The sequence below is a fragment of the Epithele typhae genome, assembly GCF_022376455.1.
Source record: "Epithele typhae strain CBS 203.58 chromosome Unknown BXZ73scaffold_9, whole genome shotgun sequence".
NCBI lineage: Eukaryota > Fungi > Basidiomycota > Agaricomycetes > Polyporales > Epitheliaceae > Epithele > Epithele typhae.
This window is the reverse complement of record NW_025954200.1, coordinates 354816-375398: the sequence shown is the minus strand read 5'-3', so window position 1 is coordinate 375398 and position 20583 is coordinate 354816. Positions and strand designations below refer to the sequence as shown.

Below are 20583 nucleotides of genomic sequence, written 5' to 3'. Positions count from 1 at the left end.
TCCGTGGTTTCCCTCGCACGTCTCCCCGCTGTGCATGGACTCCTCTATCCCTGCCACTGCGACCTCGGCCCTTTACAACTCCACCGACAGCCCTGTTCCGTCGAACGACCCTGTGCCTGCGCATCATGCAAACCCCGTCGTCGCGTTCATAATTGGCCTTGCTATTGTCCTCCTCGCGTCCGTACTCAACGCCGCGGGCCTCAATCTCACGAAATTAGACCATGTGAGCTCTCTCTGCAGGCTAGTACCTGCGCGCCAAGTATGCTCAGTGGTTCTTCAGGTGCGGACCAGCGCAATTCCCAAGAGTGCGCGTCGGCGAGACTGGTTACGACCTTTATGGCTTCTCGGCATGATACTATACATGTAAGTTTCTTCCTTGCATCCCCTCCTGTTGTTGCCTTCGTCAAAAGCTTTGTCCACTTCAAGTTCGGAGTGCACCGCGGTCCCAAGATCTCACCCCGTTCGCTCGTCATGCCCGTGGTGGACGCTGACCAGTATCATTGTAGCTTATCACAACTCGTTGGAAGTACGCTTGCATTAGAGTATATGCGCGCAGGTGCGTAATCAGCGTCTTGCACCTTCCTGCGATGTATAACCTTGCCACAGAATACGTCGCCCCTCTCGGATCCACTTCGCTAATCTTCAATTTCCTCTTCGCCAAGTTTCTCATCAATACCCCTGTCACGAAATACGACATCTACGTTCGTGTCGTCACCCTTTCCCAGACTTCTGTGCTTAACCGTCCTTCTAGGGCACAGCTATTGTAATCATTGGAGTAATTGGCATCGTTGCCTTCGGGTCTATCAACAGCGGCCTCGGAACGGAGACGGACGCAAGTCACCTCACCGAACTCTGGACGCGTGGGGGCTGGCTAGCCTACTTCATCTTCATGACCTTCGCCCTCATCTTCCTCTTCATTTTCATCTCCCAGTTGGATCAGGTCCTTACGGCTCGCTCCGATCTGAACGCGGAGCCCTTCGCAGGCATGCGAGCCCGGGCAGGCGGACTTGTACCACCGGCAACACTCGGAGGCCGATTGGTTGCGCGCTGGGATAACGCGATGATGTGGACCAGGGAGAAGCTCGAACTGTGGACTGCACCACATGACGACAAGCGCATCGCCTGGACGCTGGGCATTGGTTGGGCATGCTGTGGAGGAGGTCTCGCCGGTGCAACGCTGGTGTTTGCAAAGGCTGCGTACGTGTTTCCAGTTACTGTGCCGAGACTACACGACGGTTGACTGATCGTCCATCATTCACAGAGTGAAGCTGATCTCGGGATCTATGTCGCACGAGAACACTGGCAACCAGTTCGGTCACGCGTCGGTCGTATTTACCTTCATTTTTCTCGCCGCGACTGCAGTGCTGCAGATTGTCTGTTTGAACAAGGGTCTCGCGGTGTACGACTCGACACTTGTCGTCCCTGTGTTCTATGGCGTTTACACGGGTCTTGGGTCAGTCTCCATGACGTCATCCGTCGTCCCCCGCTAACTTGGTGGCCACACGACTTAGATTCCTTGACTCTCTGATATTCAACGACGAGGTTGACGCCTACCACCCATGGACCCTCTTCCTCATCTTCCTCGCCATGTGCGTTCTCGTCGCCGGAGTCGTCATGTTGACCTACAAGAAACCCGAGGAGAGGTCCCCAGCGTCTGGTGTTCCCCTTTCTGCACGAGGACACCGCACCACGAGCGCAACAAAAGGCGGCTTCGAACGCGACGAAGAAGAAGCGCTACACGAGAACGAGGGTGATGGCAACGAAACCCTTTGGCAGCTCGGCGACGCCTCCGATGATGAAGATGACTCCCACTCCCAGGCTACGCGCTCGCCCCGCCTGGGTCCATCATCCCCGCGACTCTCAACACGTAGGACCTCCACACTGTTGCTCAAGACGGTCGGCGCTAGCGCGAGCCAGACAAGTCTGAGCCTTGGGAAAGGCCGCGGCGTGACGAGGCAGCGCGCAGCGTCATACACTGACAACGACAACGAGGAAACGGGTATGCTCGCAGCCGCAGCGGAGGAGGAGCGCGATGAAGCCTTGAATTCGACGCCAACACAGCCGAGCGCGGCACACTTCGTGGACGACGATGACGACGCCTTTGGGGCGTGGGAGGATACGCCGAGTGGAAGGACGCACTAGTAGATGCGCGTTCTGGCGGTTCTACGGCAGAAGGCACGGAGACTTGTACGTCTTATGTTATCATGTACATAATCAACATGTCAGTTCCTCTCACCCAGGATATCTGTTCATGACACTGATTGGTCGTCAAACCTCAGAACCAGTGTGCCTTGCACAAGCCGTCTACTTAGACTCCTTGTTCCGTACGCTTTCCGCTCAATACAGTGTCAAGCTCATCCCGACGTCTGACACCCATGAGGCGAAGTGCTCATGAATTGGGTATGCGGATTGGGCGCGGGCGGGCGGCTTCGGGTCGCCAGTACTTACATATATTCGGACATTCCAACGCTGCCAAGACCTTTCTGCTGCCACCTTTCCGCATTCGAAGCCCGTATGTTCTCGTCACTTGATCTCAAATGCCTAAAGGATTGAATGACCGGCATAAATGCCTATAGGGTGACCGGCTAAGATTCGGCCAAACGCGGACGGATGCATTTGTTTGAGGACTGACTACCTTGCTCCGCAGATCTTTTCTGTGCGGACTACGCCTGTGCGCGATGCCAAGCACATGCCTGCATCGAATATAACAGAATCCGACCCACAAATATCTAGGTAACGCTGACATGCTCAGGAACGCAAGGTGCACACGGCACTTCCGCGGCATAACTCCTCACGAGTTCGTACTTGACTCGTAGTATGTCGCGCTGATGGCAGGGCTCATGTCACCGCCATAGGTCCCGGACGTGTGCCTCGGGCACTGGCGCGAAGTATAACAGCCTGCGAGGGGAAGAGGAGCTGCAAGCCCACCTTCGAGCTTCGACTTCGCTGTGATGGTTTCCTTCAAGGTCGCACTGGGACTCTGCGTCTTCCTGCCGTGCATCCGCCTTGCTTCCGCTCAGGCGCAAGAATGGGGTCAGTGCGGTGGTATTGGTTGGACCGGGCCGACGACTTGCGGTGCGTGTGCTCTCCGTCGGATATACCATATTCCTCCTTAACCGGACCTATCAGTATCTGGAACGACCTGCGTCAAACAGAACGATTACTTCTCCCAGTGTCTAGCTTCGACAAGTTCTGTGCCTACGACGACGGTCACAACGCACACTTCGACGACAACTACGGGCACCGCCCCGAGTGGATTGAGCTCAATCCCGGCCTCGACGCTGCACCAGATTACCAACTTCGGCACGAACCCGAACAATGTTGGGATGTACGTGTACAAGCCCGCACGTGTCGCGTCCAAGCCAGCTCTGATTGTCGCGAGCCACTGTACGTTCTTGTCATTCCTCAACGAGAAGACGATGCTGATGTAGTTGAAAGACTGCTCGGGCACCGCGCAGGCATACTACACAGGCTCCAAGTTTGCTCAGCTTTCCGAGACATACGGCTATGTCGTGCTCTACCCCTCGTCTGTGAGTTCTCTATTTCACATTTGCATCGGCGGAAGGACGCGCACTCACCTTGACGTTCAGCCTCACTCCGGAACCTGCTGGGACGTCTCCTCCAACGCGACGCTCACGCACAACGGTGGATCCGACACTTTGGGTATTGCCTCCGCCGTTCGCTACGCAATCGCCAATTGGGGAGTCGATTCGTCGCGCGTCTTCGCGGTCGGCACCTCCTCGGGCGCGATGCTCACGAACGTGCTTGCGGGCGCGTACCCCGACCTCTTCAAGGCCGGCATCGTTGACTCTGGCGTCCCCGACGGGTGTTTCTCTCTCCCGGGGCAACCGCAAGACAGCTGGAACTCCCAGTGCGCCCAGGGCCAGCTCGTACTCACCGGCGCTCAGTGGGCGCAGCGCGTGTACGCCGCATACCCCGGTTACACTGGGGATCGCCCCAAGATGCAAGTCTGGCACGGGACCGCGTGGGTTTTTGTTCTCTTCTTGCGTGATGCGCGTTCCGCTGACGATGACGCGCTTGTAGGGACACCACGCTGTACCCCCAGAACTTCTACGAAACCGTGAAGCAGTGGACGACGGTGTTCGGGTACTCGAGCACGCCCAGCTCGAACGTGACCGAGTCCTATCTGCCGAGTGGGTATCACAATGCGACTTTCGGGCCGAAGTTCCAGGCCATCCTCGCGCAGAACGTTGGCCACACGGTGCCGCTCTTTGAGACGCAGTACTTGCAGTTCTTGGGTATTGCTTGAACGGCGGGACACTTGGTTCGGAGGGCTCAGTAGTAATGGGTAAGTTGGAACTCCGGGAGGCTGTAACCGCGTGCGTGCCGACGCCTACTAGTACTCGTGTCAAGTCATGTACCTGTCTCCTAGAGTCCGAGGAGAGATTGAGCTGATGCATACATTCGAGTTGGCATGCGTCAAACGATTCTGGTACTGAGTCATTTGCATGACCTGGTTGCTCAGTCATCACGGTCCGGTCTCAAACCGCCTCTGGTCTCAGGTGCCAAGCTCATCATGGAGGAATTGTGCCTTGTTGACATGATCAGAACCCATTTGCGCCATTTGCGTGTCTTGTCGTTGCTACCTTAGGGGCAGCAAGCGTCGATCCACTGATTCTGCCACCTGGACCTCACATCAATCAGGTCCCCTTAGCCTGGGGCACGGGGGGGGATGGCCCGGGCTAAGGAGACCTGAATCCGTGCTCCCGCGCATGTTTGAATAATGTCCTCAATAAACCCGAGGCAGTTTCCCTGAAGGGAAGTATTCGAACGCCCTCCCTTCCAAGTCCCCCAGCCCATCACGTGTCCCCATCCTTCAGATCTCCCATCAGTCCGCGTTATCTCTCCCGCCCCCGCACGCGTTATCTCCCGCGCCCGCGCCCACGTTATCTCCCGCGTCGGCGCCGCGCGCCTCCCTGCCCCGCCACCCGTGCTCGCTGTGCCCGACAGTGAGCTCGCTGTCCCTGCACCCTGCCTCCCCCTCCGCTCCGTTTCCCTCCGTTCTTTTTGTAATCTACTTGCATTCACAATGCGCACCTAATGGTACACAATTCAATGGCCACACCTTCCTGGGTGTGCCTGCACTGAGCCCTCAAACCTCCCAAAATGCGTGCAATACAGGAACATATACAAGCACTCAAATGATCGGCTAAGTGCTGCATCAGATAGTTGTAGATGAGAGCTACTCTATCATAAAATCGCAGTTGGATAGCTAGAGGGGTGCAGGTATGATGTCATATGTTATTTCAGAATGACATACCCCACAGTGATATGGTATATGCATATATCGTCTTATGTACACCCCGAATCGTACCTAGAGGTCATTCAGAGCGCGTTGCAAAAAGAAGCAAGCGAATAAACGATGTCGTGGTGAGGATATGACATATGCACAGAAGGGGGAGTTGGCTCGAAAATGCGGCCTTCATATGTTTTTGTGTAGACCTCTGATCACTTCGCATCTTGTTGCATTACGTTTATATGTATATGGAGAGCTCAGATCGTCAGTTTTATGCTTATCGGTGAAGGATTGAATACAGGCCATGATATGTCATTATTCTATGACATAGAGTATAGCGAGATAGCATGCGCTCCGATTGTTGTTCTGAAAGGCGGAACAGAACGGGGTGTTCTTCTGCTCAACGATGCAGAAAGAATATTGAAGAATGGTCGAGAAGTGGTTGAGATATGCCATATGAGCTTGAAGTGTGCAAAGTAGTGTAGGTGGTTCAAGGGCGTCCTTTGTGCAACCTGCCGTTCTAGACCCATCTGACATATCTCAACCACTTCTCGACCATTCTTCAATATTCTTTCTGCATCGTTGAGCAGAAGAACACCCCGTTCTGTTCCGCCTTTCAGAACAACAATCGGAGCGCATGCTATCTCGCTATACTCTATGTCATAGAATAATGACATATCATGGCCTGTATTCAATCCTTCACCGATAAGCATAAAACTGACGATCTGAGCTCTCCATATACATATAAACGTAATGCAACAAGATGCGAAGTGATCAGAGGTCTACACAAAAACATATGAAGGCCGCATTTTCGAGCCAACTCCCCCTTCTGTGCATATGTCATATCCTCACCACGACATCGTTTATTCGCTTGCTTCTTTTTGCAACGCGCTCTGAATGACCTCTAGGTACGATTCGGGGTGTACATAAGACGATATATGCATATACCATATCACTGTGGGGTATGTCATTCTGAAATAACATATGACATCATACCTGCACCCCTCTAGCTATCCAACTGCGATTTTATGATAGAGTAGCTCTCATCTACAACTATCTGATGCAGCACTTAGCCGATCATTTGAGTGCTTGTATATGTTCCTGTATTGCACGCATTTTGGGAGGTTTGAGGGCTCAGTGCAGGCACACCCAGGAAGGTGTGGCCATTGAATTGTGTACCATTAGGTGCGCATTGTGAATGCAAGTAGATTACAAAAAGAACGGAGGGAAACGGAGCGGAGGGGGAGGCAGGGTGCAGGGACAGCGAGCTCACTGTCGGGCACAGCGAGCACGGGTGGCGGGGCAGGGAGGCGCGCGGCGCCGACGCGGGAGATAACGTGGGCGCGGGCGCGGGAGATAACGCGTGCGGGGGCGGGAGAGATAACGCGGACTGATGGGAGATCTGAAGGATGGGGACACGTGATGGGCTGGGGGACTTGGAAGGGAGGGCGTTCGAATACTTCCCTTCAGGGAAACTGCCTCGGGTTTATTGAGGACATTATTCAAACATGCGCGGGAGCACGGATTCAGGTCTCCTTAGCCCGGGCCATCCCCCCCCGTGCCCCAGGCTAAGGGGACCTGATTGATGTGAGGTCCAGGTGGATTCTGCTTCAATCCGTATTCGGCTGGGCGGCGTCCCCGTGTAGTAGAAACCGGGGCGAGGGGGACAGCGGGAGTTTGGCAACGGGCCCTTTGCCTCGTTCGCACCGGGATGGTGACTTGTGGAGATCGGTGGGCAGTAACTGAGTAGCGACTTCGGTGGTGCTCACATATTCAACAGTGCTAGTGACCTCTGAGGCCACAATGCCACGACGCATTCCGTGCAGGATCAACCGGCCACGTTCGGATATCTTTGGGCCGAGCGACCTGCCCTTAGCCCCAGGCGCTCATTCTCCGCCCGCGCAGCGCGTCGGCACTCGTGCCAATCCACTACGTCAATGACGTCGACCTCCTTCCGCCGACACGCCCTCCGTGCGAGACCGGACTGCCCAAATATGCGGCTTATCGCCCTCTCCTCCAAGCCCTCACCCATCCACAATCCTCCACATTCATGGCGGCGCAAGACACCGGCACGAAGGGTGTCATCAAGCCACTGTTCGTCATCCCTCAATTCACGGCCAGAGACTATTCGGGTTTTGCCCTCGCAGGTACGAATGCACTCTTTAATCGGGCCGTATATGCACACTAACCTTTACAACAGGCGCACTCTGCTGCACGTAAGATTGCTATACATACGCATCTGCAGTCGTCCGCTGATCGAGAGTGTGCTCGCCAAACAGTGTCACACATGGTGCCATGACTCGTGAGGGGCAAAATCTATCCGATTGAGGTGTTTGAACTGAGGCTCTGTGCGAAGCTATTGACGTCGTAAAGACACGCATACAGGTAGACGCCGAAATGAAAGGGCTCTCGTTATTGTCGGGCTGGAGGCGTATCGTGGCAAACGAAGGTCCTTCAGCACTGCTCACCGGGTTTGGTCCCACAGCGGTAGGATATCTGGTGCAGGTTAGTGCTCTTGTGAGCCCCGCCCTCCCCATGAGCTTATCCGCGTGTCAAGGGAGGCGCCAAGTTTGCGGGCTACGAGTATTGGAAGAAACAATTCTCCCAAATCGCCGGGGACCAGGAGCATGCAGTGAAATATCGTACCGCTATCTATCTGGGCGCCTCCAGTGTCGCGGAGTGCGTACTTGCCACCCCCGGGATCCACCACAACTCACTCGCTACAGATTCTTCGCAGACATTTTGCTCACGCCACTTGAAGCAACCCGCATACGATTGGTCTCCCAGAGGCACTACGCTACTGGTTTGGTTACAGGCTTCGCGCGATTGGCTCGCGAGGAAGGATTTGCCGGTTTGTACGCGGGTTTCCTTCCAATCCTTTGCAAGTCGGTGTCATTCCCTCCTGCGCAGCAGCGCGGTGCTCATGGCGCCTTAAGACAGATTCCGTACGCCATCGGACAGTTCACCGTAAATGAATTCTGCCATGAAGTCGCATTTCGGAACATGTCGGAAGATACGAAGCGCAACTTGAGCGGACCCGCCAAGTTCTCTGTCGGTCTTGGGAGCGGCATAATTGCGGGTTTCGCTGCGGCGATTCTCAGTCAGGTCCGGCTTCCTTTCCCTTTGTCGATGCCGGTGCTTCATGCTCACATCATTCGCGTCCAAGCCGGCGGATACGTTGCTCTCCCAAATCAACAAGGGCCACGGTCCAGATGGTTCCATGCCGCATCGTTTGAAAGTACTCGCTCAGCAAGCTGGCTTCCGGGGTTTGTTTGCAGGTCTTGGTCCCCGTATGGTGATGACAGCAGGCCTCGTATCTGGCCAGTTCATACTGTATGGAGCAATCAAAGATGGTGAGTTTAATTGCCATCTGCGTTGAGGGTCGGAATTCCTTATCGTGTACGTAGCCCTTGGCGCACCCCCAGGTTTAGAGATTCACAAAGAGTAGCGACGAAGCGAACTTTCATCATGTAACGGTCGTCATATTGAGATGGTCAGACACCCAACAGTTCGCGTTTGCGCCTCGTCTCCCATCCACGGGGGATCGATGCAAGCACCGTGTCACGCTCGCCGGGCGGATGTCATTGAGGAATGGAAAATTTGTGAATGCCCCAGAACTCCGGTGCTCGTCACTGACTCGCCTACCATTCATAGACTGATTGCCCAACCGAGACGGGACGAGATCCACGCGGGATCCGCGTAGTTTGCGCATAATTGTCCCCGCAAATGCGACTCGGGTTCTCTCATCCAATCATATCCTCTCTCTCTCATACCGATTGCGCAAGGGTCCTCTCCATTGCAGCAGGCGTGTCGACTATCCATCCAACACGTCAGCAGCGATCAGGGCGCTGTCTCTAACCTTCCCGGACCTGAGGGCTGAGCGCCAGGTACATTGTGCTCGTTTTGTCGAGATAGTATAAAAGCAATGGTAGGCTCAAGCCATGACTACCCAGGCTCGTTCACCATGGGGCAGTTCACTTCTTCTCAGACAGCGTCCCTTGCAAAGCCCTCCAGGTGTGATGAAGAGTACGTCGCTTTCTATGGCTCCTTGCTCATCGTTATCCTCATCCAGTGCTGGCAGCGATCCTCACGCAGGAGTCAAAACCGTTGTCCGCGAGTTCCTGGCTCGCAGCGACTACCGCTCACCCAAATCTCTGGAAGACCCCGTCCTTCGCAGCACCCTCGCCGACGAGCTCGCCACGTGGCCAGCCTCAGTTCCCCCCTCGTTCATCGCCAAGGTCCTCGACGGCGCCTGCGTTTATACCGAGACCGCCTACGCCCACGTCTCGCACGCGCACAAGCTCTACATCGCGCGCTACACCGCCTGCATGCTCTACGTCGATGACCTTGCGGCCACCGAAGCGTCCGGGGTGGAGGGCGCGGACGCCGTGCGCCGCTTCGCCGGCCGCTTCGTGCGCGGGGAGCCGCAGCCAGACGCGGTGCTCGACGCGCTCGCCGCGATCTTGCGCGACGCGCACACCGGCGGGCTTTGGGGCCCGTATGGCGCCGATGCCATCGTCGCCGGGACGCTGGACGCCATCGCAGCTGCGCATGTGGAGGGCGCGCTCGAGCGCGGGGCGATCAAGGTGCACAGCGGGGCGACGATGTTCCCGTCCTATCTGCGCACGCGGGCGGGGATCGGCCCGCCGTTCACGCACTTCGCGTTCATGCGCGAGTGGCGAGATGTGCCGGACTCGTACTTGCAAGTGCTACCGTAGGTGTGCTTGGGTTCGTACTGGCGCTCGTGCTAACCAAAACCGTGTTTCTAGGTATATGGAGCACTGGACGCTCGGCACGAAGTGAGTCGACCATTCTTAGGTTGGCTTGTGAGCGATGCGCTAACTTGTTTCTTCAGCGACATGTAGGTTTCATCTGCACTTAAGTGGTCTGTGTTCTGAAAAACCGCCCGCAGTCTCTCGTTTTACAAAGAAGAGCTCGCGGGAGAGACGAAGAACTACGTTCATCTCCGCGCAGACGCAGAGCTGCGATCATGCGAAGAGGTCTTGCTCGCCTTGTCAGATGAAGTCGCTCAGTCTGCACGCAGGATGGACACACTCGTGAAGGAAGACGTCGAGCTCGAGGCCTTGTGGCGCCGATACTACCAGGTGAGTGTAGCTATTTCCGAAACGACTCCCGTTTTGATTCGATTCTGTACCACAGGGATATCTAGAGTTTTCTTTGAAGGCCAAACGGTACCGGCTAGCCGAGTTGGGCTATGAGCCTTGACGGGCTTTTCTGGCACAGGACCTTTTTGTACTAGTAGGTTTCGTTTGGTTGGAATGGTCGAGGCTTGTATCGGAGAGAAGTATCTGCGATGTACATGAAATACGCTCTTCCCCAGTTTGTTCGGCAAGCTCGGCCGCCCGATGTATGAAATTCGATCGGGCATGGCCCGCCGGGCAACTGTTGGAAGCTTTCCAACCTGAGACTCGCCAGGCCGCCTGTGTCATACTTTCTGCAATTGGTACGCGAAATTTTTTTTCAGGAATTTTTGCTCACATCTTCACCGGTCAGAACACGACAATACGGCTCTCTGAACCAACGCCGGACAGGACTCCGTGCTCCGCGTCAACTCTCTTTGAAAACTCGAGCTCTATAGCTTTAATTGCGACAAACCCTTTTCTGACGCCCTCGCAATCATCACAGGCTGCGGGATCGCCAAGGCTTCCTCCTTCTCTTCCTTATGTCAGGGAATCTGAGGAGGGATCCCCGCTTCTGTCCGATTTGATGCTGTAAGCCGCCGACAGATGCACACTGCACATGAATTGTTCTGGCGCGTAGTCACGCTAGCAGCCGCCGGTTTCGCAGATGGGAACCCGATCATCCCCAAGCCCTTTACATAGCGCCGTTCAACGTTGGTTCAACGCGAAATGACCTGGCCTCAACCACAGGCGCTACTGATGATGCCGAGTGGCCCTAGTTCTTGCTTCCTCAGTGACCATCCCCTTATGTTTAGATCCCTCCGCGAGGACGCCGGCCTCGGGGTGGGACGGTTCCGGGTTCCGGGGTGATTATGCATCGAGCGTCAGGAGTCGGTTCGGTTTGATGAAAGTATGTTGCCACCCGACCCCGGTCGGCGAGGAGTTCACAGACCGATGAAGCTTATGTCGGCGGCTCGCCGTCGCACATATTCTGGCCGATTGCGCATTGGGTTTCCACCGGTTGAACTACAGGATATAAGATCCATTGAAATGCAACCACGGTTAAGACAGGTCGCACCCGCAAGCTCTTCCAGAACTCGATTCCCCCCGCTGAGTCATGCTTCGTATCCCCACTCCTCTCCGAGAGCCTGTATGTGCGCGCACACCTTCCTCAGGACCATTTCTGACGCTTTTGCAGTGTCTCGAACACGAAAACTTGGCCGCAGTCAAGGAGCTTCTTTTTAACTTCCTCGAACGAAGCAACTGGAAGAAAGTCCCCGTTGAGCGGGACATTGTTCTCCGCTCTGATATTCGCCGTGAAATCGAGCTTTGGAGCTTTTACGATGACGCCCTCCTCATCGACGCCCTCGTCGACGTCGCCTGCGGGATCGCGGAGGCCTCCTATCTCCTTCTCCCGCCGCCGCACCGCCGCTTCGTCGCGCTCTACACTGCGTGCACCGCCCATGTCGACGACCGCACCGGGCGCCAGGACGGCGCCGCGATCACCGCCGCGCAGCGGTTCGGCATCCGCTTCGCCCGCGGAGAACCACAGGGCCTACCCGCGCTTGACGTGCTCGCGAGGCTGCTCAAGGACACATACGATCTGTTCCCGGCCCTCGGGGCGAACACGATCATCAGCAACACGGTCGACGGCATGACGGCGATGTACGTCGAGGCGTCGACGGTCGGGGTCGCTGTCGTCCCGGGGGCGTCGAAGTGGCCGGACTACTTCAGGATCAAGACGGGCCTGTGCGCTGCATACACGCACTTTTGCTTCCTCAAGGAGTTCGAGCAGAAGCCTGGGGCGTACGTTCAGATGGTTCCGTGAGTCGCGTGTCTCTACCGCTGTACGAAGAGGACTCATCACATCGTTGGAGGACAGATATATTGATCACTATATTGGAGCAGCGAAGTTTGTACCCGTCGAATTCTCACTGGGAGACTTTTTGGCTAACCTTGGTCCATCTCTATCCCACACTCTCTAGCGACATGTGGGTTGCTTTTGGGCTGTTGATGTTTCTATCTTCGCTGACTACGGTTCCTCCGCCAGTCTTTCCTTCTACAAAGAAGAGCTGGCCCACGAGAGCACCAACTACATATGTCTTCGTGCCGTTGCAGAACACGCCACCTCTTTAGACATTCTACGCAAGGTCGTTGAAGAAACTCTCGACAATATGCGCCTCATAGATGCTACATTTTCGAATGACGAACGGCTGCAGTTTGTATGGGAAAGCTTGAAACAGGTGAGAGCAGCCACGTTTCTCTCGGATGTCCTGTCCGTAATAGTAAGCCTGACGAGTAATGTGCCGTAGGGCTACATCTCGTTCCACTTTGCCACCCAAAGGTACAGACTCGAGGAGGTTGGAATGTAAGCCTCCGGAGAAGCGGGCACCGTTCGCCTTGAACCCATGGCAAGTGTTCGTTGTGATGGTCCTCGACGGCGTGTGGGTTCATACCGGCGCAGGCTCGGGACCATCGTCGCGGTCAGGCTGGACGAGCCGATCAGCGCGTGTGGACAGGAACTCAGCTGGAACAAGGTATGATATAAATAGATTGTACAGTACATAGAGATCCGAGTTTCGGGATATGAGCTCTGGAGTGCATCCATCACTCGCCCCGGCTTCAATGCACTCGTCGGATCTTCAGACGACGCCAAGAGCTCTTTCGTCGCCAAGACCCCCCGCCGAAGAAGTTCCTATGCCACAGTCACTTGATAATGAACGGTTCGGGGGACGCCGCCACGCTTACAGAGACGTGGAGAGTGAATGGGAGACGTAAGCGCCTGTACCAGTACGGATAAGGTTCGGGGCAAACTTCGGACGGTCTCATCTGTCCTCGGCCCGGTCCAACTTCTCCGTCTCTCTTTCTCTCCATCACTTGTCGTTATGCGACCGCAAGTCTGCATCTCATGACCAAGCACACAGGATATTCACTTCTCCCCAGGAAACCGACTGCACCCAACATGCGATCGGTATTCGAGACGAACGGATGCAAGCGGCTCTTCCACGGCACAATTGCTCACGAGTCCTCAAAGAGTACGTGCACGGCCCGTGTGCAACTACGCGAGACATGTAACGTGCACAAGTCGGCACTGTTCTCGGAGGATTGGCGCGAACTATATCAATAGCATGCGAGGTGGAGCAGAAAGGCTGCAGGCTGCCCCGCCCCCATATTTCGACTCGACGACCTTCGCTGCAATGTTCTCGCTCAAGATTGCGCTGGGCCTCTGCGCCCTTCTGCCGTTCGTGCAACTTGCTTCCGCTCAGGGGAAAGAGTGGGATCAGTGTGGCGGTATTGGTTGGTCCGGTGCGACAACTTGCGGTACGTGCTCTCTCCGTCGCCAGATCGGTCATGCACTGACATACAATGCAGTGTCCGGAACGACGTGCGTCGTAGTGAACGCCTACTACTCCCAGTGTCAACCTGGAGCAACTACTGCGCCGACGACGACGGTCTCAACGCACACTTCGACGACGACCACGGGCACCGCCCCGAGTGGATTGAGCTCAATTCCGGCCTCGACGCTTCACCAGATCACCAACTTCGGCACGAACCCGAACAATGTCGGGATGTACGTGTACAAACCTGCGCGCGTCGCGTCCAAGCCAGCTTTGATTGTCGCGAGCCACTGTACGTTGTCCTCCGTCTTACCGGTTCAGTATACGCAGCTGACCGTATTGAAAGACTGCACGGGTACCGCGCAGGCCTACTACACAGGCTCTAAGTTTGCTCAGCTTTCTGAGACATACGGTTATGTCGTGCTCTACCCCTCGTCTGTGAGTTATCTGTTTCATACTTATATTGACGGAAGGACGCTCACTCACCTTGACGTCCAGCCTCACTCCGGAACCTGCTGGGACGTCTCCTCCAACGCAACGCTCACGCACAACGGAGGCTCTGACACCCTCGGCATCGCCTCTGCCGTTCGCTACGCCATTAGCAACTGGGGCGTCGATTCGTCGCGCGTTTTCGCTGTAGGCTCCTCATCGGGCGCCATGCTCACGAACGTGCTGGCGGGCGCGTACCCGGATCTCTTCAAAGCTGGAGCCGTCGATTCGGGTGTACCCTACGGATGCTTCTACCTGCCCAACTCGGCTCAGGACAGCTGGAACTCCCAATGCGCTCAAGGCCAGCTCGTGCTCACCGGCGCGGAGTGGGCGCAGCGCGTTTACAACGGGTACCCGGGCTACACTGGTGACCGCCCGAAGATGCAAGTCTGGCACGGAACTGCGTGAGTGTTCGGTTCTGTCCTGAGTTCTCGCAAGGTGACTGACGACAACGTGCTTGCAGTGATACCACACTGTACCCCCAGAACTTCTACGAGACCGTGAAGCAGTGGTCAACGGTGTTCGGGTACTCGAGCACGCCCAGCTCGAACGTAACCGAGTCCTACCTGCCGAGTGGGTATCACAACGCGACTTTCGGGCCGAAGTTCCAGGCCATCCTCGCGCAGAACGTTGGCCACACGGTTCCGCTGTACGAGAGCCTGTACCTGCAGTTCTTCGGCATCGCGTAGTTTGAGGGTGTCGGACGAGTCGATAGGAGCTAGTGATGTAGCAGACTTGTGTACCATAAAAGAATGACACGAAATGTGAACGAGACAAGCGAGATCTAGCTGTGGAAGTGCAAGAAGGTTGATCTCCGGGAAGATCGGAGACGCGTATCCTACCGGTTTCGTCATCTCCGGACCGCGAGCCACCATCCCTTCGCTGAGTTGAGCACACTCGGCCTCTCTCCTGCCCTCCACCATCCCTCTTCTCTGCACGCATACGTTCCCTGCTTCTCCCCCACTAGTTCGCTTTCTGCCACTCGAATGGAAAATTTACTACTCAAGCTCCAAGCACAGGCAAGATCGCATCCATCCAACCCCGTCCTACGCCGAATCCTCCCACAATTTCGTGTTCTCCTGAATGGAACACGCACAGACTCGCCGGAGGTGAAGACCACTTTTGAGAATATTCAGCGCGACCTGGACGTCCTCGCTACGCAAGGATACTGGGAGCCGTCGAAGGAGGACGAGGACGCATTACGCCTATTGAAGAGGCAGCTGGGGCTATCGCGTGAGCGTGTCCCAGATGAGCATGACGCAGACCAACATGTTGAATCTGTCCAACCAAGCACCTCTACCCCCAACCACAGCCACCATTCTACCCCTTCCAATGCCTATGTCTCTCGTTCGGTGCCAACATCCCCCAAACGTGCGGAACAGGTTCGAAACCCCGATATATCCATCCTTCAACCTCCGCCGTTGTCCACGCCGTTACTTCCGGTATCGACTCTCACCCCAACTGTGTTGCCCGTAGAGTTGGTCCAAGCCCTCAACCAAGTTTTCTTCCTGCACATCCTCGCCACCGACCCTGATCGCGTCCTCCCTCCTGGCAAATCCTTGTTATCCGTGATTTCGGCTCCGCAAGCGAATTCGCAACAGCGGCACGACGAACTGCCGAAGCTAGAGGAAAGAGTCAAGGATGTGATACACAAGGAGTTTTGGAAAGAGGTGCGCATATATCAACTCCCATAGCAACCTTCGATTAGATCACGTTCTCCTAGGCATTGGAGGCCCTTTCAAGCCCGTCTCCAGCTGTGCAGCTGCCAAGGCTGGGACTTTTATATAGGGATCTTTTCACCGTCCTTCAACCTCTCTTGCCGCAAACCCATCCACTCCTGATCACGCTTTCTCTGCCTCTCTCCCCCACCTCTTCCCCCCTCCGGTCGGCCTTGGTGCATCTGAGAGAGATGCTCGGTGCTTTACGGGAGCGCTGTGCACCAGCAAGAGATGAGCGCATAGACCGTCTTATCCGAGATCTCGACGAACCGAACCAACTGGCGACCACAGAACAACTAGCCGAATTGGCCATTAATACGACTCGGGAGATTTTGGAGCTAGCGGACGTCATGAAGGAGGACATGTCGCAATTCGTGATCGGATCCATGGAAGAGAAGGATGTGAAAGTGGTCGTCACCTCCCAAGCAATGCTCCGCGAGAAGTCGCTCATCCTCCAGATGTGGCCACCAAGTCGTCTGGAACCTGCATGGACGAGGTGGCTGGATGAACTCGACACCACCACCTACCCGTCTTTGAACTCGGGAGACCCTCACCATCGACGCTGGCTTCTCCGGTTGGTCCAGGCCCTGGGAGCCAATTCCCCCGTTACTTGTCCGCTTCCCACCGTCAACATCCCAGGCTCTGGGTCGTTACCTTGCGCAGAACACGAGCATGACCCTGACCATGGCGTCGAGCGTCCTCCGAACACTCTTCCTCCACCCTTCTTCGTGACCTGCCCCGGCTTGCGTCAGATACAGAACTATCTCCAAGGTCTGGTTATCACTGCCGTCCTCCGGTCTCTCGTCCGCTTCCCCCCGCACCGCATACCCTCTACCTCATCCACGACAGACCACCCTTGCAGCTTCACACACCGGATCTGGACACTGCTCAAGGCTGCGGTAGACGGTGAAGCGGGCGCCGAAGCCACCAACATCGACAACCTCGCCGACGAAGTCATCCAGGTGCGACGCGATTGCACAGACCCTGCGCAACCTTGCACCGCCGAGGAAGAGAACACCCTGCGCGCCGCCGTCGACCGCACCCTCCAGCCCCGCGACCCCGTTTTCGTTCTCCTCCAGAAACGCCTCCTGCAAGGGCTTGCTGTCTGGCTCACCTCCGGCCCCGACAGCGGCACCGCCTCACCGAGCTCGCATACCCCGGCCGACGGCGCGGCGATGCCGACTACGGTGCACATGCACACGGGTCGGGAGCGCCCGGGGAAGCGACAGCGGTTCCAGTTCAGCGTCGAGGATCCGAAGAGCGTCTTCGTTGGGTGGGAGCGACCCCGCGGAAAGGTGCAGGCGATCAAGGGGTTCGAGGACGAGGTGCTGGTGAAGGAGGTGCAGGGTGTTTTTGAGGAGATCGCGAAGTCCGTGGACTGGACGAATCGGGTGTGGCAGGATATCGTGGAGACGGGTGAGATTGGCGGACTGAGCCCGCCTTCGCAGCCTGCTTCGCGGTCGACATCGGTGGAGAGGAGGCATTGAGGGTGTGCATTCATGGGGTACACTCGGAGATACCCGATGTTTGCGATGTGTAAGTGCATAGATCGGTGCTATGTGTAATTGGCTGCGACTAACTTGGGTGTTAGACGATATACAGACTGCCCAAGACTTCTAGAATGTATTTTTACACGTCTTCACCCTAGACCGACGTAATCCATCCATCGCAGGGCTGTATTTCTCATGCTCAAATACATGTATTTTCCCACTCTGAAGACGCTCCCATGATATATCCCAGGATCGGATGCTTGATAATGGACCTCACCCCGTAGCGCATCTTCAAGCCTTCAGTCATGGCCAGCCTCCCAGAGCCCGCAAAGGATCAGCCCTACTGGAACCTCTCTGCACTCGAATCCGGCTTCATCGACCTTCCACACGACTACCTCATTGATACTGCTCCTCCTGGCTCACGCAAGACTGTCCCTTGTCTCTCCTTCCTTCTCCGCCACTCCAAATCCTCTGTCAACTTCGTATTTGACCTTGGAACCCGCAAAGACCTCTCTTCATTCACTCCCCATTATCTCGAGCGCATCGCCGAGATGACCTTCGTCGTCTCCGTCCCGAACGACGCCGCGGACTCGCTCGCCAAGGGCGGACTGAAGCCCACGGACATCGACCAGGTCTGCCTCTCCCACCTCCACTTCGACCACATCGGCGACCCCACACCGTACACCGCCGCGACGTTCCTCGTCGGCGCCGGGAGCCGCCCGCTCCTCGAGAACGGGTACCCGCACGACCCGACGTCGCTCTTCGACTCGCGCCTGCTCCCCCCGGGGCGCACGCGCTGGCTCGACCCGGACGCGGCGTCGGAAGGGTGGGCGCCGCTCGGGCCGTTCGCGCGCGCGCTCGACCTGCTCGGGGACGGGAGCCTGTTCGTCGTCGACGCGGGCCCGGGGCACGTCGCCGGGCACGTGAACGCGCTCGCGCGCACGTCCGCGGACGGCGGGTGGGCGTTCCTCGCGGGCGACAGCGCGCACGACTGGGCGCTGCTCCGCGGGGAGGCGGGCGTCGCGCGGCACGGCGCGTTCGGGTGCGCGCACCGGGACAAGGAGAGGGCGGAGGCGCACATGGCGGACATCCGGAGGCTGGTGGAGGGGTACCCGCGCGTGCGGGTGCTGCTGGCGCACGACGTGCCGTGGTACGAGGAACAGGCTCGGAGCGGGAAGAAGGGGTTTTGGCCCGGGGTCGTCGAGTCTCTGTGATTCTATGGACCCGCGCAGATTTAAACACTGTCGGGACCAAGTGACGCTGCTGACCCGGTGGGCGACGTTGCTTATTGCCATCTAGGACGTCAACTCGTCGAACTCCACGCCCCTAAGGCCTTAAGGATTCATCCTGTACTTACGAACCCGTGCGAGACATTTCCATTAGACGCCTGTCGTGCAGGCGCGCGCCACTGCCATCCAGGCTTGCCTGCATCACGAAACGCGCCCGGACCAGAACTACAGATGGTCGAGGCAGGTCATGTGCAGTCTGCGGAGAACATCCCTTTCTTTGTCGAACGGACAGTGTCAATTTATGACAGAAAATCGTCATGGTAGAACGGGACTGAGCATCCCAGACTGGGATGATGAGCAGTGACGAACATTTTTAAGGGGATGAACGATAGGACGTTATCATGGCTGGGCTTGGAGCAGTTCTACACTTATCATTAGTATGCGGGAGATAGAACGGAGCCGGTCGTCCACCCGGGTCGGGCTGAGCAGGGCCGGTCGTTCACTCGGGCTGAGATGAACGGGGCAGATCATCTGCAGGGGACACCATGTTCGACGATGAACATGTTCTCTGAGAGTGACGATCTGTCCTGATCGCCCTTGGGTGTATAGATGATCTGAGACAGGGTGCGCAGTGATCAATGCTGAGGTACGATATGACCATGGCCAGTTCGTGACACAGGGATGAGACGAACATGAGCTCACTTCAAAATGATCATTTCTGGGTGGTGCAATGACCTGAAAAGACCGATTCAGATGTGCCGAAATGTTTTGCTGTTGCCAGTCGACCACAAACACCCATATACGCGCAAAATCCAGTATTATTCAGGTCTATAAAGTATGGTACTGGGTACAATATGGATGCGAGCGAGCGAGCGACAGATTGCGATGATAACAGTGACAGGGCGACAGCGGCAGGGTTGTTCAAACTGAGGCGGGTATATCTAATGGGCATGACTGTGTGATATGAACTTCAGATGCGATGACAAGGGAGACTGTAGTAGACAGAAACACGGGTGAGCCGCACCCGCACCTCACCCACACCCGCTCCGGATGGCGATGGCTTTGAACGATGATGCCACGCCCGCCGCCGGGTAGTTCATGGGCAACTCGATGGCAGGACGAGTTCATCTCGGAGTGCAGCGACACCCCAACGAATCTTGAGCCGACGGCAGAGTTCATCGCGCGCGCGACGCGCTGGTGGAACGACCCCATCGGACGACACACGCAGCGCTCGCGGAAGCCGGCCGGGCAGAGCGACGAGGACAAGGAGGAGCCGGTCCACGTCCTTGTAGTCTTTCATAGCAGGCTGATTGGGACACTGATGACGGCGTTGCTCAGGAGCCGGAACGTGCGCGCGCGTGCTCGTCGGCCGGTGCTTCAATGTATCGATCCCGGTTTTCGAGCTGAACGGGCGGGAGAAGGGCGCAGTGGTGAGCCATACGGACACGACACATCTCGACAGGGAGAGAAATGGTGACTCATAACGATCTCATACTGTCATCCTTACAGCAAAGGCGGCCTGTGGGTCGGAACCCGTGACGTAGTCGCGTGCCTCCGCAACGGGCGAGAAGATCTTTCTGTCGTCACTCGTCAGCTCACAGGCGGACAGATCGCATGAGCAAACCAGCACATACTGGGAAGACATCACAGTACTGGAACATTGTGTGGCCTTTCATGGCGGTGACAGCAACGTTGAACGACGATGTGCAGTAATTCGGAATGCAAGAGATAAAGTATTACTCACCATACTTCCGATGGCTCGGTGATGTGCGGGGCAACCTGGGGGTCGCGCTAAGGGTTGAAAGTCGTCGATGGGGAGATGTGGTGGTAAGAGAATAAAATAAGGGGGAATAGTGCGAAAGAGAACGGGGCTGGGAGTGCGGAGCGCGAGCGCAGATCTTGAGTGACAGGCGGTGCGCGC

The 20583-nt window shown here is 56.5% G+C and overlaps 8 protein-coding genes across 8 annotated transcripts; all 8 read left to right on the top strand.

The window, feature by feature from the left end:
• Positions 1-34: 34 nt before the first annotated feature.
• Positions 35-2142, top strand: BXZ73DRAFT_42855 (uncharacterized protein; the record flags this gene model as incomplete). Its single annotated transcript, XM_048019038.1, has 8 exons — positions 35-223; positions 281-363; positions 507-556; positions 607-701; positions 752-1197; positions 1262-1453; positions 1512-1883; positions 1956-2142. 8 exons carry the CDS (start codon positions 35-37, stop codon positions 2140-2142), a joined length of 1614 nt encoding a protein of 537 aa, XP_047880462.1.
• Positions 2143-2951: 809 nt separating this feature from the next.
• Positions 2952-4270, top strand: BXZ73DRAFT_88691 (acetyl xylan esterase; the record flags this gene model as incomplete). Its single annotated transcript, XM_048025045.1, has 5 exons — positions 2952-3075; positions 3130-3387; positions 3439-3530; positions 3591-3985; positions 4045-4270. 5 exons carry the CDS (start codon positions 2952-2954, stop codon positions 4268-4270), a joined length of 1095 nt encoding a protein of 364 aa, XP_047880461.1.
• A 3037-nt stretch (positions 4271-7307) lies between these two features.
• Positions 7308-8705, top strand: BXZ73DRAFT_42765 (mitochondrial carrier; the record flags this gene model as incomplete). The annotated part of the gene is made up of 9 exons (XM_048019022.1): positions 7308-7404; positions 7458-7473; positions 7537-7559; positions 7614-7762; positions 7815-7936; positions 7984-8142; positions 8194-8362; positions 8424-8610; positions 8665-8705. 9 exons carry the CDS (start codon positions 7308-7310, stop codon positions 8703-8705), a joined length of 963 nt encoding a protein of 320 aa, XP_047880460.1.
• A 516-nt stretch (positions 8706-9221) lies between these two features.
• On the top strand, positions 9222-10483 carry BXZ73DRAFT_75544 (terpenoid synthase; the record flags this gene model as incomplete). The annotated part of the gene is made up of 5 exons (XM_048022228.1): positions 9222-9283; positions 9330-9971; positions 10027-10056; positions 10170-10362; positions 10418-10483. 5 exons carry the CDS (start codon positions 9222-9224, stop codon positions 10481-10483), a joined length of 993 nt encoding a protein of 330 aa, XP_047880459.1.
• A 1032-nt stretch (positions 10484-11515) lies between these two features.
• On the top strand, positions 11516-13112 carry BXZ73DRAFT_75543 (uncharacterized protein; the record flags this gene model as incomplete). The annotated part of the gene is made up of 6 exons (XM_048022227.1): positions 11516-11548; positions 11597-12222; positions 12449-12683; positions 12711-12766; positions 12863-12935; positions 12960-13112. The coding sequence occupies 6 exons, from the start codon at positions 11516-11518 to the stop codon at positions 13110-13112; spliced, it is 1176 nt and encodes a 391-aa protein (XP_047880458.1).
• A 483-nt stretch (positions 13113-13595) lies between these two features.
• BXZ73DRAFT_42933 (acetyl xylan esterase) lies at positions 13596-14914 on the top strand (the record flags this gene model as incomplete). Its single annotated transcript, XM_048019055.1, has 5 exons — positions 13596-13719; positions 13771-14028; positions 14083-14174; positions 14235-14629; positions 14689-14914. 5 exons carry the CDS (start codon positions 13596-13598, stop codon positions 14912-14914), a joined length of 1095 nt encoding a protein of 364 aa, XP_047880457.1.
• Positions 14915-15211: 297 nt separating this feature from the next.
• Positions 15212-17430, top strand: BXZ73DRAFT_42923 (uncharacterized protein; the record flags this gene model as incomplete). Its single annotated transcript, XM_048019051.1, has 2 exons — positions 15212-15895; positions 15949-17430. 2 exons carry the CDS (start codon positions 15212-15214, stop codon positions 17428-17430), a joined length of 2166 nt encoding a protein of 721 aa, XP_047880456.1.
• Positions 17431-17738: 308 nt separating this feature from the next.
• On the top strand, positions 17739-18647 carry BXZ73DRAFT_42803 (Metallo-hydrolase/oxidoreductase; the record flags this gene model as incomplete). The annotated part of the gene is made up of 1 exon (XM_048019026.1): positions 17739-18647. One exon carries the CDS (start codon positions 17739-17741, stop codon positions 18645-18647), a length of 909 nt encoding a protein of 302 aa, XP_047880455.1.
• Between the last annotated feature and the right edge of the window lie 1936 nt (positions 18648-20583).